This window comes from Aptenodytes forsteri, unplaced genomic scaffold, assembly GCF_000699145.1.
Source record: "Aptenodytes forsteri isolate BGI_AS27 unplaced genomic scaffold, ASM69914v1 Scaffold199, whole genome shotgun sequence".
Taxonomy (NCBI): Eukaryota; Metazoa; Chordata; class Aves; order Sphenisciformes; family Spheniscidae; genus Aptenodytes; species Aptenodytes forsteri.
The window spans coordinates 1,144,077-1,161,495 of NW_008795921.1; the positions used below are offsets into that span (position 1 = coordinate 1,144,077).

General features: G+C 39.9%; 1 protein-coding gene across 2 annotated transcripts in view; it reads left to right on the forward strand.

The window, feature by feature from the left end:
- The window catches only part of ITM2B (integral membrane protein 2B), a 57,961-nt gene extending 47,475 nt beyond the window's left edge, over positions 1-10,486 (forward strand). For both annotated transcript variants that reach the window (XM_009284905.2, XM_009284904.1), the window contains exons 3-6: positions 2,234-2,440; positions 4,484-4,594; positions 8,317-8,467; positions 9,761-10,486. In XM_009284905.2, coding sequence (XP_009283180.1) covers positions 2,234-2,440; positions 4,484-4,594; positions 8,317-8,467; positions 9,761-9,849 — 558 coding nt within the window. In that variant the 3' untranslated portion in view covers positions 9,850-10,486. The remainder of the gene's footprint in view (positions 1-2,233; positions 2,441-4,483; positions 4,595-8,316; positions 8,468-9,760) is intronic.
- The last annotated feature ends 6,933 nt before the right edge of the window (positions 10,487-17,419 follow it).

A 17,419-nucleotide genomic window follows, 5' to 3' on the forward strand; every position in this document is an offset into this window, starting at 1 on the left:
TCCTAGCCTCCACAGGGTTAAGAAATACAGGCCCTACAGGGGACTTGGGAGAAGCACAGTCAATGTGGTTAAACATGCTCTGTCAAGTCTAATCCACGCTGACAAGATTAGACCTCTGACAAAATATATTTTCAGTCTTTAACAAATGGCACAGCTGCAAGAAGAGCCCTGTGAAGGCAGTGGTGCCAGGGTGGAGCATTTACCTGAAACATGGGAGATCCCAGTTAAATATTGTCTTCCTCGGGGGGAATTGTCACTGGGCAGTGCTGGATGTGCTGGGCTGTTGCCCAAGTGGTGTGAGCACACCCTCCCTCCCTCAGAAACTGCCGGCGTTGCAAGATTCACAGGGTCAGAAAGGGAGAGTATAAACAAAACATGAATCCCTCTAGCCCACTGGTTAGTGCACCTAATTATAAGGTATAAATTCTGTGTTCTTGTCCCTGCTACCAGGATTATTTTTTTCCCCCATTTTAGTAGCTGCTAACGTAGAAGGCAAAGTAATTAAACAGGAAAAATTCTAGCTGAACTTGCAGTTTATAGTCTCTTTGGCTATCATGTTAACCTAATTTACAGGGGAGCAGTAGTGTTGCAAACAATGCTTAAACAGCGTAGCGTATCTTGGTGGATTAACAAGCTCAGAGTAGCTGAAGGCCTGCTGTATTACCAACACGTTTCATCTGTGCTTAGCACCGCGGTGCTCCACATTTCACATGCCAGCTAGCTGAAATTGAAAGTGCCGTTTAATTCAAACCTGTGGTACTTGTTCATGGGTCAGATCTGGGTTGAAGGAAACATTCAGGAATTGAGCTAACATTGCACTGAAGACGTTTTCAATGTAAAACTTTAAATTGATGACATGTGCCTGTGCATAAGTTGTATGTTTCTAAAACTGTCTGGCCTATAAATTTGGTATATGACTTCCTCTGACTCAGGACTTTATTTTACACTTCACTTAGGTAACCTGCCACGTGTACTGTGACAGAAGGACACAAATTGGTTGTTTTAAATTCTTTTTATTACCCTTTTGTCTTTTAAAACCGTTCAAAACAAAAAATAATTTATTTAGAAACTGACTTTCAAAACTTCTGAAGCCTTGCAAAACTAAGCAACTTCACAGAATAATTGAGGTTGGAAGGAAACTCTTGAAGTCATCTGGTCCAACCCCTGCTGCAAGGAGGACCAAATTCAGAGTTAGACTTGCTTTTTAAAGGTGATTTGGATGATCAATTTCAATGTCTTAAATTGTAATTATTGACTCTAGTTAAATCATAATTTAATAATAATAATAATAATATTCATGCATATAGGCATAGGAACTTCATTGCCCTTCTAAAAATAAGATGCAATGTGCCACAGATAATGGATGCAAAATAGAAGACTAGATTGTAAGAACCTGCTTTTGGGATCCTGCTTGCCTTGAATTCAAGGGTTCAAAACAAAAATAATTTATTTAGAAACTGACTTTCAAAACTTCTGAAGCCTTGCAAAACTAAGCAACTTCACAGAATAATTGAGGTTGGAAGGAAACTCTTGAAGTCATCTGGTCCAACCCCTGCTGCAAGGAGGACCAAATTCAGAGTTAGACTTGCTTTTTAAAGGTGATTTGGATGATCAATTTCAATGTCTTAAATTGTAATTATTGACTCTAGTTAAATCATAATCTTTCAAAACTTCTGAAGCCTTGCAAAACTAAGCAACTTCACAGAATAATTGAGGTTGGAAGGAAACTCTTGAAGTCATCTGGTCCAACCCCTGCTGCAAGGAGGACCAAATTCAGAGTTAGACTTGCTTTTTAAAGGTGATTTGGATGATCAATTTCAATGTCTTAAATTGTAATTATTGACTCTAGTTAAATCATAATTTAATAATAATAATAATAATATTCATGCATATAGGCATAGGAACTTCATTGCCCTTCTAAAAATAAGATGCAATGTGCCACAGATAATGGATGCAAAATAGAAGACTAGATTGTAAGAACCTGCTTTTGGGATCCTGCTTGCCTTGAATTCAAGGGAAGGACTCCCTCTGGGTTCAGTACAATCAAGGTTTTACCCATGGTCCTATTGTAGATAGCAACTGGCTCCTACTTTGGTGTATGAGTCAAATTAAAGGGAAAACATTTCATCTAGTCTGACAAGTTTTTCTTCGCCACAGTGCCTTGAGAATATTAGTTTTAAACTTCTAACAAGGCTACTCATGTTTTTGTTGCTGGGTTGTTTACTATTTTTAGCAGGGTGGTGTGTATTTCTGTGGAATAAAGTACATTGAAGATGGCTTAAGTTTACCTGAGCCTGGGGCAGAGGCTCAGAGTGCTCGCTACCACACGATTGAGCAAAATATTCAGATCCTGGAGGAGGAAGATGTTGAGTTTATCAGTGTGCCAGTCCCTGAGTTTGCTGATAGCGATCCTGCTGATATCGTCCATGACTTCCACCGGGTAAGAAATATTTCTGAAGAAGCTGAAAGCATTTAAAACTTGAAAAATGTTCCCCCTCAGTCATCCTGATAAATGTACTCCCTAATTATTGTGGTGGGGGAAAGCGGAGGGTGGAGGAGGCAGCAGAAACGTTTTGATCAGCAGCAGGCTGCAAGCAATTATTAACCGGTCATACAAAGTACAGCGTTATACAATCATCATGAGGTAGTCTGTAAACCACCATTTGCAAACACGGTTCTGTTTTTAGAAAAGGGAGAATTCTTAGAGCTATTTCCTTTCCTTCGTATGAGGAAGTAAAGAGAATATAGTTCTTGCTGTGCTAAGTCCACCGAGCCAGAATTTGACCAACTGCTGTGGTGCCGAGGGAAGTTTAGAAAGGGCTGCCATAGCTTTAACCTCAACTTACAGGGGCTGATTGCGTCTGACGTCACTAGGTGTGTTCAAAGACCCCCAGAGGTTGCTCTCGTAGCATAGCTCAAAAAGCCCAAAGCAGCAGCAGAAAGGGAAGGAAGCGACCAGCTGACTGACCATGGAAGAGAGCTTGTTTTCCGGATGCTGTAGGAAGCCTAGCAGAAGCTAAATTTTCCTTGTGCACCACAGGCTACTGTGACTCCTAAAGGCACTGATCCAGGGTATCAAGGCACTTACAGCTGTTTTCTTCCTTTTTTGTAGAAACAACTTTGATTGATAGGAATTGTGGTAATAAATTTTTGGTAAGGCAGTTGACAGGGCTGCAGCTCTCGGTATTAACGACAGAGCTGTAAAACAATTAGAAGCCCTTCCTTTCCGTATTGGCCTGATGGAAGCTGTCTGATGGTGATGAAATGTTCTACAGCTGGTTTTCAGGAAGCTAAATTTCTATGAACATTTGAAGACTTCGCTGGACAGCTTTTTTAAGTGAGGCTGAAAAAGAAGAATAAGGAAGCATCCTATTTTTTTTATGCAAACTTCAGAGTTTCAAGTTTTCCAGGCAAAATGAGTGCTATCTATCAAATATTCATAACCAGTTTTTTCTGAGGAAAACATTGCTTGCTTGAGCTATGTAATTTAAAAATATTCCTGAATATATTTAGGGAGCTTTTGTAAAGAGTTAGAGCAAAGCCTCTAAAGAGGGAAAACCAGAAAAAAAAAAAGCAGTATGTAAGAAGTGAATAGGAACAATATAATATGAGAAAATTACTTTTTGATTTAATGGGTTAAAGGCGTTGCTCTAAAGGTCAGTGCAAGGATCATTTGCCATAGGCACAGCACTTACTCCCATGTAATGAGATTAGTTGCACTGATGATTGCTGTCCTGGTACTATTTTGACTGTTGGGCTCTTGGTGCTCAGTATTTTATATACGTCTGCAGCCTTAGAGCTTTCAGCAGTTTGCGATAACGTCGTCTTTAGCAAGAACAGATGCAGTAAAACACAGCTCAGTGAACAGAGCCATAGGATTCATCAGGATAATTCCCTGGGCTTTTATATCTCTGTTTTTACCAAATAATGGCAAATATTGCAGTTTAGGTACTATAAAGATAATAATTCAGCTATGAATAATCATTAACAGTTCAAGTCAGTAGTATTTTTGAAAATAAAAGGATTTTTGTTGTGTTATCTGTAACGTAAGTATTTTTTTCCTTCTGTATTTTGTTCTCACCAGCAACTTTTCCCCTTTACACTACAATAAAATATAAAAGTGCAGAGTTTAAAGCAAGGTTTTTGCCCTGTTGTTTCAAAATGCAGGCACTTAGGAATCAATGAATACTGTACTTGATTCCCTAACAGCTCAGATAAACCTTTGTAATTTCGTTACTGTAGTGCATTTGAGCAACTTACCGCCTGCTGCCTTGCACAAATCCCTGTCATAGATTTAAACTCTCATCAAGACTGCCTTTTATTTCTGCATTTACCTTCCCTCAAATTGGAGTTTGTTAGACAGACTTTATAGTGAACAAAATAATTTGAAGAACAACACAAGGCAATAGCAGTTTAGTAAAGTCTATATGTGAATTTTCTGATGTTCTTGTTATTTTGATTAAAATAAATATTTCCTCAACAGAGGCTCACTGCCTATCTTGACCTTAGCCTGGATAAATGCTATGTGATTCCTCTGAACACTTCAGTTGTTATGCCGCCAAAAAATTTCCTGGAGCTGCTCATCAACATCAAGGTATGGTTAAATCGTAAGTAATTTGTTCTTAAGACAGGGAAAATGGAGATTTTTTTTCTCCCCCACCCCGGACTCTGACACTTACGCAAGGGGCATGTGTTAGAAAGTTAACTGATCACTAGAGATCTTTGCAAAGAGAGAAAAAAGTCTATAACCTTCTTAGTTAATTAACTACAATTATGAACAAATTATTAATTCAGAGGAAGGCAAACAAACCTGATTTTGTTCTTCGATGCTCCAAATTTGGCTGACAAAATGGTGTAAATGTGGTATACCTAGACTCTTTGATAGTAGTCTATGTGTTTTTTAATTTATAACCCGTTGTGACTAAAGTTTTCATAAAGCATGTATGCGCTGGACTAAGACTGGTTAGCTGAGAGGCTTGAAGTAGATATACTGGGAAATCCTTTTAACGTGGGCACTGTTTAAAGTGTAGGTCCCTAGGGTTGGCCCCTACTTTGAACTGATCCAGTGGCTTGAGGGTGATGTATGTGCAGTGTGTTAGATCAGCTGTGCGTGCTCAGGGCAATTAGACGTGGCACTACATGTGATGGACTACCGCTGCATGCGAGTTCGTGAGGCTTCCAGCAGCCTTACGATGGACCTTCCTGTTTCCAAGGAGGTTTTGTAGGCGTGATCAGGACTTAGACTGTATGGTTAGCAAAGCCCATTTAAGCAAGAGGGTTTTTAATATAGCCAGATTGCTGGTTCTGCGAGCACCAGACCTTCAGAACAAGATTTGTTGTCCTTAAAAACAAGGACCGTGGAAAGGACTGAGATACCACAATCGCTGAACAACGAAACGTGAGTTTTTGGTATAATGTTGTGGGAGCTCCTCATCGCTTCCCAGCAGGGTTTAATAATTGAACACTACTGCCGGGCTTGCGGTGCTGGTGCTGGCTGGCTTGTTGCCACCACCGGGACACGCTTTCTGTTAGTAGTAGTAACTGGGTGAAATGTAATGGCCTGTGAAATTGAGGAGGCCAAAGTAATGGGGTCTTTTAATAATTTAATATGAATAATCTTTATCTTTTTTTTAACTCCTACATATGTATGCTTTTAATGCAGATTTAAATAGTATTTACCTTGGTTTTCAGTCTTCTGTTTTCTTTATAGAACAGCAAAACACTCTGGGTGGGGAAGAGAGCTGATAAGCTAACTTGTGTCTAAAATTTGGGGAGAGTGTTTTCAGTCTTATTTTACTGGGCTTTTGTAACTTCAGAATTGTTAATATCATCTTTGGGTTTGCATCTTTCAAACAAGGCTTTGGAATTAGGACTCCAGAAACCATTTTAGTCATTTCTGAGTGGTTCATGTATATAAATAAATTTCATGTGAAAAATGACTTCACAAGTAAGTCCTCTGCTGCTTTTTTGCTGCCCATTTTGAGACTGGCTATTTAACCACACATTCATTTCTTGTACATAAGGCTGAGGTAGTGTCTGTAAAACTCAGTGACCCCGTATTTTTTTACTTTGTGTATGCTGTTTTGTTTCCATTTTTAGTTCACACAAATTCCACTATTAAAATCTGTTAATTTCCTAGTTTGTCATTAGTACTAAATCAAAGATGCTTGGTTTACAAGTAAGACGATAACCAGGTATCACGCATTTAATTGAAAATCTGTGCAAAAGCAAACTGTTTTGATCATTGTCCCCAATAGTGAGTGCCCTAATTTTATGAGACATCTGTTTAATTCTCATTGTATTAACAAAAAGCTGTGGGCATTTGATGTCTCAGAAAATCAGGCTAAATGTTTTGTAACTGAAATTTGGGAAACTATTCTGCAGATGCACAAAGTGAGTAAATTTCTGTTCACTATCCTGCAGTCACACTGGTTGCACAAAGAAAAAAATGTATGAAATTAAAGTGCTCATTTCATTAAAATGAGCTCTGAATATACGCAGAGGGCATTTTATGAAAATGGAGGTGCTCTGGGCTGTTTTGTTTTTAAAAAAAAGCCGTAATTTTAGCCTGAAGAACCACATTTCTATAAATTGATACAGTTTGCTTGAATATGCAGACAGTGAAAGGCCTCCTTTCCTTGGGAAACAAGGCTGAAACCCAGGTATATTTGTTCATCCGCCTCGTTCCCGTTGTTGAGCCAACTGGCTGATTTTAACGGTGTGCGATGCACAGGACGCCTCAAAGATGACAATATTTGCGGCTATGCTGGATCACAGTGCTGCGTAATTGGTCCTGCAGCAGCTGGGCAGAGGAGATTCCTGCACTGAGCTCCTCCTCCTCTTGCGCCCCCCGGGAGGGCTGAGAAGGCTGGGCCCGGGGGGTGGTCCGGGAGGTCCTGCGGTTTGGAGGGCACAAGCCCAGGAGTGTCCTCGTGGGCTGCCCCAAGTCCTCGGCACTGCTGACCACCCTGCGAGTGCCCTGCACTGCTGCTCTGCTCTGGGGCTCCCTCGGGGGGCTCCCCTGAAATTCGAGAGACCAGGGGTTTAAGACGCAGTAATTTACAGTGATTTAATTACCAAATAATGAGTGGGATAATTTGGGACTGTGAAGTCTTCTGAGCTCTTATTTAAAGAAAAAAAATTGGTGTTGTTTTCCTCATAGTATGTGCTGAAGGAAATTTTCATAATTTCAAGTGAATTTTATACAGTCCTTTCTTTCTTTACTGAAGAGAATAGCATTTAATCAGCTTCTTCGCAACATGTCACTTGGACTGAAAAGACAGTCGTCTTTTGCAATGGAAATTTCAAGTTGTGTATTGTCAATAAAAAATATAGTGATCTTTCGCCTCAGAAGCTGAATTTGTTTCCATAACAAGTGATCATTTTATTTTTAGAAAGCAAGCAACACCTTCTCTACTGCCATACATTAGAATCACACTAACAGGATTTCTTAAATGAAGTAATATTTCAAAAAAGTTGATGATTATTTACCAGTGGCAGTATTAGGAAATTGGCTGATAGCTAAGCATGTGCGTTTTCAGCTGTGTACAGTGAGGTGTGCACAGAGCTGGATTCCTCCATCATTGCAGCTGTGGCAAAATAACACTGAAGGGACTAGAAAAGGCTTGGGAAGCCTTTGCGTGTTGTCATGGCTCTCCCCGTATTCAGTGTATTGCCTTAAACCACCTGATATACCACCATGGCTTTCTAATACCTTTCCATATACACAATTGCGGGAGTCACCATAATAACTTAACGGGGCTAGATAGTCTCGTCTTGCATTTGGCTTGAGAGTTGTCACCCACGCCGTGAATATGTTCAAGGCTTCCCAAACCCCATGGACTGCAGCTGGAGTATACCTCAGCTGGCGTGCTTCATCAGCAAGAGTATCTCCATGTAAAGCGTGCTTCTTCCAACTCCTGTTTGGGAGTAGTTCCCACTGAGGTCTGTTGGGCTGTTGTTAATTAAGTGAAAACTTTGGATGATTAGTGCAGGACTGATCTGTGACAGTGGGTGCCCCTGGAAGGAAACATTTCTTTTCTGCTGAAGACTGACGTTACTGTAGCAGGAGGGCGGTGGACGTATGTATCAGTGGAAGTTTTGTGACCTTTTTGAATAGAATCATTATTTATTTCTTGAGTGCAGTGCAGTCATGTTTGCACATTTAGAATAAAATTCTGTGGGTAATACATATTTTGAAAGAATTCAAAGAAGATACGTCACAGCCATGTTAAAGAAACACATTGCAAAGTTTCTTGTGTACTTAGACCATGGAGAGATGGCTTTTGACAGAGCTGTTACATTTTTGTTCAACAGGCTGGAACGTATTTGCCTCAGTCCTATTTGATTCATGAACAGATGATTGTTACTGATCGCATTGAAAATGTGGATCAGCTGGGATTCTTTATTTACCGCCTCTGCCGTGGCAAGGAAACCTATAAACTACAGCGCAAAGAAGCCATGAAAGGTAAATGTTCCTCCTGCAATCTTTTGTGTTGGCAGAAAGTTCAATGCTGCTTGAGTTCAATAAATAGGCTTGATTGTGTTGAAAGGAATGACTCTTAACTAAAGCAAGGGTTGCTTATTGCAGTAACCGGCTCTGTGGGCTTAAGTACGTCTGATATTTTCTGTGTAGGTATGGAAATAAGTCATTTTATTGTGCAAAAGTGCTCAAGGCCCCAGTGAGCTGGGAGCAGCTGAAATGTGTGTATATGCATGGGTATGTTTTCTGGGGTTCAGGCTTTCATTGATGCTTTTCTTTAATCTTGTTTCTTCACACACACACACACACACACCCCCCAACCAAAAAAACCTTTAATATATGAGAAGCCATAGCCTTGTAGTCCAAGTACAGAATTGCAGGTTCTTCTTGTTGTTAAAGACATCTATAAATTAGTCCACGTCTTCCTATTTGCATCAGTGAAATGTGAGTAAGAGTTGTCGTCTCAGGAGAATTGTAGTGCTTGGTACTCCTTCGTGGAAGGTGTTCAAAAAACATCATTTGGAAGAGTCTTGACAAGCTATTAAATACTGCCTTAAAATTTTCACTCAGATTTTACTCAGACTTGCTTCTTTTTTTTTTTTTTTTTTTTAAACTGTATGTGATGTGCAAGTGCACACTGAAGCAGTTTAATTGCTTTAGTCATATGTTGGACCTGACTGCTTGGGAAAACAAGGAAAAGAAATACATTTTATAAAAATAGTTTAGAACAGTGTTTAAAAATGAAAAGGTCTCAATAGCAAAATCCAGTTCAAAATTCAGTATGTTGATCCTGTGGTAGTAAATGATGAGCATAGGTTGGCAGTGAGCATTAGTTTGGCTAAAATTTGGTTAAATTCTGTCTTTCTCCGATTCCAAGATGTTGTTTAAATCCTACTAGTCCACTCTTTTTTGCCTATAGCGGTTTATTCCTTTGCTGTTCCCTCTCTCACATCCACACAAGCGTTTTTACAGACGCACAGAGAGGGAGATTGGGAACTGATCTGGGTTAAAACTAACCAGTGGAGGGTTTTGGCAGGTTGGTTTTAACTAAACCAGTACTGCGATTTGGTTCACCACACCTTCAGGATCATTGCCTGCTTATTGATTTTGTAAGTATGAATGTGTGCCTATGTGTGTTTCCTCTGAGATGGGGATCAAAGGGGGGTAGTTCTGACTTCTGGTGACATCTTATTATAGCAAATGTAAAACTATTACGTCTCTGATGTACCTCATCCCCTCTTCTCTTCACCCTCCATTGTTCTTTACCAATACAAACAGGAATTCAGAAGCGTGAAGCCGTCAATTGCCGAAAGATTCGACACTTTGAGAACAGGTTTGCTATGGAAACACTCATCTGCGAACAGTAATGAGGAATATTACTGTTACAGGAGACTTAAAAACTACAGTATGACCCCACCCTTTGTATTGTGTGCAGTGATTATTTTTTAAAATCTTCTTTTATGTAAGTAGTAGACAGGGCTTTATTGCTGAACACCTTCCATACTCTTCATCTCATGATACATGTAAAATCAGTATGGTTTAGTTTTTTCCTTATTTTCAGGTGTGGTGGTGTTCTTATATTTGAATAGCAATTGTATAAAGACTTAGTTGCTAGTGCATTTCATGTGATGAATCTTGAATACTAGGAAGGAGAGAAAGTCTGAAATATCCACCAGTTTTTAATTAAGTAAAATTGAAAAGAATTATTAATGTACAAATGGACTGCAAGAGCTACTTCTAACTGTAATATTACCTGCTATATAGTTTATTACAGCACATAGACAAACCTGTATTTGACTCTTCCTAACAAAGTGCAATTTGTTTCATTTTTAAAATATTGTCATATTTACCTTTTTAGATTGATTTCTGACTTGATGTTTTAAAATGGCAAGTGTTTGCTGTAACAATCTTTTAGAAAATTAAGAAGTAACTTATGTTACTAACTTGTATATAATCCATGTATGTGCAATGGAAAATAAACCTTATAAACCTGTTTGTCTAAAAGTCTAGTGTTTTCTTTTGCTATTACTGGGGTTTTTTTGGAGGAGGGGACTACAGTTTAAATTTAAAGTTAAAATTAATGCTTTTTACTTGCAGTGCTATTTTTAAAAGCGAGAAGATAAAACGGAATAGGTGATGGCTGAGAAATGAATTCTGAACAGAGAAGCATGTTTTTCTGTTCCTTTTTTGTTTAAAGGCAATATTACACTGCTTGCTTAAATTCTGGGTTGGTATTTCCACAATACATACAATCGGAGTGGAGATCCAAAGCTGACTTAACATGTTGTTAATGTCTGAAATCCCTCTCCTGAGTATTTGTCAAACGATGTATGTAAGCTAGAGCGTGCCGTGAGTCAGGCTGACCCAGCTGAGAGCCAGGAGTGTTCACTACATGCAGGACTCGGCATTTCCCTTTGTTCAACTTCGTGGCGTTTCTGTTAGCCTGTGCCATCCAGCTTTGCCAGTTCATCTGGAGCTAGCTCAAATATCGCCAATACCATTCTGTATCGTGCCATTTACACTTAAAACTGCTATTCTTAAAGCAAGTTTCAATTTCTTTATATGATTGGTATCTTTGTAACGGCAACTTTTGTAGGGGAGGGTGCAGGGTAAGATGTATCATAGTACCTGCTGTTTTGAAGCTGGTTGCAAGAAAAATTACAGGACAGAAAAAAAGGGACTAACACTCAAAAACAAGGCTGGAAAACCTCTCCCAAAATCCACTTCTAAGCTTCCATAATATGGGAACTGACTTGTCTTTCTGAACAAATTTTGACATTGATTTATCAGGACAGTAGGAATGTTTAATAGAATATTTGCATATTTGTTTGCAAAAAAATACTGCTTAAACCCATTTTTAAATAATACGCACCATAGGTGTCCAAATCTTTTGTCTTAGGTTAATTTGGTCAAGAAGCTTTGGACTAATCTTATTTTTCATCTTTTAAAGGATCTTTTCTTAATATAGTGGGAGGATGCTCGACTGGTTTTGGAGCTATTATATGGTTGTAAACATGCTATCATCCAGCTTCCTGCTATTGTGAATGTTTGGATCGAGATAAAATAATTTGTTTTAAAGGAAGTTTCTTAAATACACAATACTTTTTTTTCCCCTCATCTGCATTTTGCTTAATTTACAGTTTAGTCTTCGTGTGGGTGCATTATATATAAAATGAAAAGTGTAATTGTTACTTCCCGAAAGTTGGACATTTTTAATCCATTCTTGATGGTGCATGGCAGTCATGAACATCACATAAAGCCTCACGTAGATATAGGTTAGATGCTCATGTATAAATTATATTTATATAGCTACGCTTTGGTGTGGATGTAAGCAAGCTGGAAAATCCGTTGGGAAAACTAGCTACAAACATTCAGGATGTTGCAATTGCGCGCTTGCAATAAAGGTCAAATATATGTCAGGAAAGGGTTACTGGTGCGTTCTTTGGAACCCTGTGTGATGTGAGATTCACGCTGAAGTACTTTTAAGCATGTTTCCTACCTTTTCATGAGTGTACCATTCCTGTTTTCCGTAAGTTAACATGCAACTTGCTAATTTTTAAGTGAGCCTTGCATCATCTTTAACTTGTTTTCAAAATAAAACTCAGTAAGAAACCTGTGGTGTGTCCTTTAATGGAGACACCAGCAAATGAGGCTGCTGAAGGGGGGGCAGAGAGGAGGGAAGGGGAGGGAGAAATAGATTTGTTCTTACAGGCAGGAGGTCTATATGCTCATGCTGCATGCCTGTGTCCCTAATAACTTTTGAGCCCGTTGGATGGCAGAAGGAAATTTATTTCTATCGGTAGTGTGAAAATAAGTGGGGGGAAGGAGGGAGAAACTCGCGTGCACTGAGGGAAAGCTCCCAGCATGCGCTCGCATCTTATTAAATGCCAGGCAGTTTGTATGGGAAGAAGACCTAAAACACCCTGAGTGCAGGAAAAGCTCCCGTTGGAACTTCTGCCCTCTTAGACAAAGTCAATGAAGCACGGGACACAAATCCGTGGAAAAGACTAGCTCTAGGAGCTGCTTGGGCTTTTTTATTTTTTAAATTAAGAGTATAATAAAGAAACATAGCTGTGCTATACTGAAGAAAACCACATTTCTAGCCCAATGAATTCCAGAAAAGGGTTAGTATAAAAATGACCTCAGTGGACAATTATCTTTGCAAATATTTTTAAACTCCTTGTAAGAAAGAAAATGAATCCTAATGCTGAGACACACTTTGTCACTGAAGTAGCAAAATCAAAGAGGTGCCACTATCCTATGCCGCCGTGTTTATTTGGTGAGGGGGCTGCGTTGCTCTCTCATGGGTCCCAAACAGCCTCTGATGTTCAGTTGGTCTTTGCATGTGTAAGGGTATTGTCACCAGTTGATGTGTATGATCTGGGCTTGCAAAGCATGATAAAAGCTCCAAGTCTTCCCTCCTTCTCTAACCGAAGTCTTGCAGCTTTAGTAAAGAGCCGCGGGGCAAGTTTGGCATGAAGAAAATACTGAAGGCCTGCAGGACAGAAAATGCAAGAGTTTGGTTACCTGGTGCAAGGAGAAGTTGCAGGGTTACCTGAAGCAACGTGCACAGATGCGTTGCACTTGCAGAGACAAAAAGTAGGGGCTGGATTCATTTGTTTGAAGAAGATTGTTTCCAGCTGAATCAGTACCGTGGAAGCCAACAGACGTTTAACAAAGCCATCTACTGAGAGTAGCGTTGTCCTCTGGAAAGGTTTTGTTGGTATGAGTTGCGTGGGAGGATGGAAGTCTGACACGTCTGTCTTATCGGAAGCCTGTGGTTTAGAAATATTAGCAGAGCTGTACTCTTACTGGCATTGTTTTTTCCAGTTATAGGAGGATATTTTACTGAGGGAAGCAACATAGAAGAGCCTATAGTGGTGTTTTCATGCTATGAGTTTTGCTGGAATACTATACACAGATGTTTTCACCTAATGAGGGTGTTTCACTGCCATGCCTTGGTAAAGAATGTCATCATCTTAGGCTCACTTAACAAAAGGAAAAAAGCAAGATCACAGGCAGATTTAATTCAGACAAATTTCTGTCTGTTCACTATAGGCTACGATTGCTAATTTTCAATCGCTTTTCAGGTTGTCGGTCAAAATTAATTTTATTCCTGAGAACTAATTCCAGTAGAACATATTCTGCTTCTCGTGTGCTTAGGAAATCTTGGAAGAGGAAGCATGGGAAACATCCTCGCTGGGGAGACGGCCAGCAGCAGGACAGGGTGTTGCCCGTGCCTGGAGCACGCTTTCTCACACGGGGAGAGGAAGCAGAACCTGGGACTGAGCAGGACAGGAAGGGAGGGATTGCAATGGGGTTATTAATGTGGCCATGTGATTGCAAGCAACAAGAGGGTTGTGGTTTGTTTGTTTGTTAACCTTTATTTCATTATTAGTTGGCAGTGCCAACCAAAATGAACTGCCCTGCGCACCCCAGGGGCAGAATGTGTCTGGGGTTAGAAGCACTTTGCCTGCTGGGGACACACAGGACGGTACCTGTGTGACAAAGCACATGGTCTGATGCAGCTGTGCATGCAAAGGCATGTTTTATACTCATGTCCGGACACCTTCCACAAACAAGGAAAGCTGTACTGGGAATGATTAGTTTTTTCTGATGTAATTGCCCTTGCACTAAGGCTTCATTTGATAAATTGCATCAGTCAGGGATTTTATTTTTTTAGTACCCTGGCCCTCAACGCTAGCACAAATCTGGGGGTTTGCATATAGGCGTCATATACGTGCAGACGTTTCTCCACCCAGTAACAACAGTCATAGTGTCCTTTCAGATCCCACTAACAATTTGGTCAGACACTTTATTGATAGAGATTCCTGCCTTAAACTCATCACTGCAGTATCTGAGACTCCAGCAGTGCACTGTGTACTGCTCTGAGAAGAGCAAGTCACAGATCTGTATAAATGTGCAGTGAAAATATTATTAATAATGTGTATGTACAGAGGCTTTGATGTTAGAGGAGGCAACATCTAACAAATACCTCTCTGTTTAGAGAGAAATGGCTTGGGGTTTGTCATGGTCCCTATGGATTTTACATCACTGTAGAAATATTAACTTTTAGAAATGTTTTTTATCCTTCATATTTTGAACTGAGTCTTTATGTAGGATACAATGATATTAGGGGCCAGGCTCACCAACAAGGGGTACAACCAGCCAGTTTCACTCCATCATGCCTGTAAATCATTTCCAGCTTCAAAGGCAGAGCTGATGCCAGTGCAATTGGAAGGCAGAGTTACCAGGCGTGGTCACGCTGGGGAGTGGAAAAAGCCTGGTTCCAACCATGCCCATAGTGTCCCTGAGGCACTCCTGAAGCGGGACCGTCGCTTAAGTCCGTCTGTTGTTCCAGGTGGTGCTCCAGAGAAGTCCTTCTTAAGGCCTGGGGCCTGTAGGGCAGCAGCTGGAGAAGAGCTGGCCCACAGGGAGCCGGGGACAGGTCCGTCGCCTCCTCGCTCCTGTTAGCACTTCTCCTGGGGCTTTGAGAGGGACAGCTGAGCTCCAGGTGACACTGATGGCAGGGGGCTGGTGGCTCCTGCGCAGTGCAAGGGATGTCCATGCACAGAAAAGGCTGGCCGGGGGAGGTTATGCCCTCCCATCACTTGCCCTGGTAAATTCTGCCTGTTACAGGCAGGGAAATGGGGTGTGATTTGGGCAGACGTTTTTATAATCTGTGAATTTTACATCCTATGGGCTTTATTCAAGCAAAAATTCTGCCAATATTTAGTACTTGGACAAATATCCAGAAGCTCCCAATTTAGTGGTTTTAGTATATACATTTCCGCCATGCATCTCCAGAAGAACTGATTTTATTATAATTGTAACTTAAGTGGTTAGAGGTCTGTGATAATGTCGAAATAAGAAGCTAGCCTTGGTAGACCATGAGGTGCACTTAAATCAAGTTTCCCCATCACAAAAATTTTATTTTTATGAAAACTAAAAAAGTAGCAAGCTTCTGTATCTGAGCAGTAAGAGTCAAAATAAAAAGGCTTGGTTTCATTTGCGATGAAAGCGTGACTTCTATTCCCACCGGCAATTACCATGAAACTATAGCAACAGTTTTAAGTGAAAAAATTAAGATAATAAAATTACTTAAGACTGTTTAGCAGCTGGAAACAATGAGTCAGGACTGCCTGACTGGGCAATGTTTCACAGACTGCCATCTGTCTATGACCTACACTTTAAAAGCTGTTGTAGCAAGATGTTTAGAATAAAGATATTGTCAAGCCAGATGAGAAATTATCATTAATACTATTTGACCTTGCAGTGTTTCCTTTTTTTTTTTCTTCCCAGTAAGAGCTGCTTTTCTTCTTTCCTTTGTCATTTTATTCCAAAAGCCCAAAGGCTCCATTTAAAAGAATTTTTTTAAAACTACAGGTTTACAACATTCAAATCGGTGTATCTAACGATGGGGAAAAAAAGGCGCAGCGATTTACACATAGTTTTACACATGCATGTGCCTTTCTTTGGAAGTACATACACACACGTTAAGTCTTCTTACTGCAGTTTAGACGTAGTTACTACATCTGAGGCTCCAGGATGGAGGATTAAAAGTTATTGTAGCTCAATTCATCTGCTGCCTTCCTCTTTCTCCCTCCAGTTGTAACTTGAAGCATTCTGAGATTATTTTTTGGTTGTACCTGCTTATGGAGGGGAGCCCCAAGTGCCTTGCTTGATGAAAATGTGCATAAAATTTGACCCGAGAAGGTGCTTGGCACACTAACAATTTTAGAAAATTAGTATTCACACTGGAGCTGTCATCTCTTTAAAAGGATATGATGTTCCCTAAGCACTAATGCACAGGGGGTTATGAGAGCAACACAAATTCTTTCCCTGTCATTTGAATGATCTAGGGCCTGGCTCTAGAAGCATGTTAAAGCAGCTGTGAGGAAAGCTACCCAGGAGGGTGTGTTTCCTTCTTGCTGACAGCTGGGAGGGTCTCCACTGGCTGTGATCAAGTTTTCTGAGATGCTTTGCTCTCATTTTAAATTCTTCTGTGCTCTTAAAGCCAGTTGGGAGGAGAGGGCAATGGACTCATCTGTGGTTTAGGGTTTTAGCTTACTTTTCCAAGCCGGTAGATCTGCCTAGTTGTCTGTGGTTCAACTGTAGACAACACGCAGTCCTAGACTCCGAACCTTCCACAGCATCTGGTGTCATCCGATTACAAGAAGTATTTAAACATGCTTAGAAGCACGGTAAAGTTACTGTCACAGTTTTACTAGAATCATAATAAGGAATGTCTAAATCCCACTACAGTCTACAACTCAAACATTTCATTTGGAGTTTACGTGCTTTGATTTGCCTCAGAAATCCCATTTGTTCTGTATTCACTCTACTGTAATTGGCTTAATTCCAATTATGAATGAGAAAAATAGGCTGTTCTCCTGTTTTTAAATAAGTTAATGAATATAAAGAAAAAGCCTGAACAAATTAATAAAGTGTGTGAATCTTAAAAATACTAGTGAATTTTTATTGTATACCATAGTTGTACTTTTTTTTTTTAAATCCAGAGCTTTGACAGCAATCTCACTAAAACTAGTTGCTTTACAGACAGAATGATAAATATGTGCATGTAGTAAGAGTCCTTACATACATATATTTTTGCTTTTTCTAAGAAGTTGTCATCATAAAAATCTGAAAAAAAATGTGCTCGTTTGCAGCAGTGATCTGCCTTCTAAATGCGGGTATGCAATTGCAGACAACAGAGTAGATTTTTAAGATCTGTCAATCAGGGCACTGGGGATTTGAATCTCATGGGCTTAAAGCCTGGAGAATTTCTTACATTAAATGTAATTGTAATGCACAGTGTTAAAAGTAATGTTTTAGTTAGGACTCGGACGAATGTCAGACTGAGAGATGGTCATAAAGGATTTGCAATTTCTGTCCTGCTCGACATCTGTATAGTTATTTATTTTTATATACAGGTCG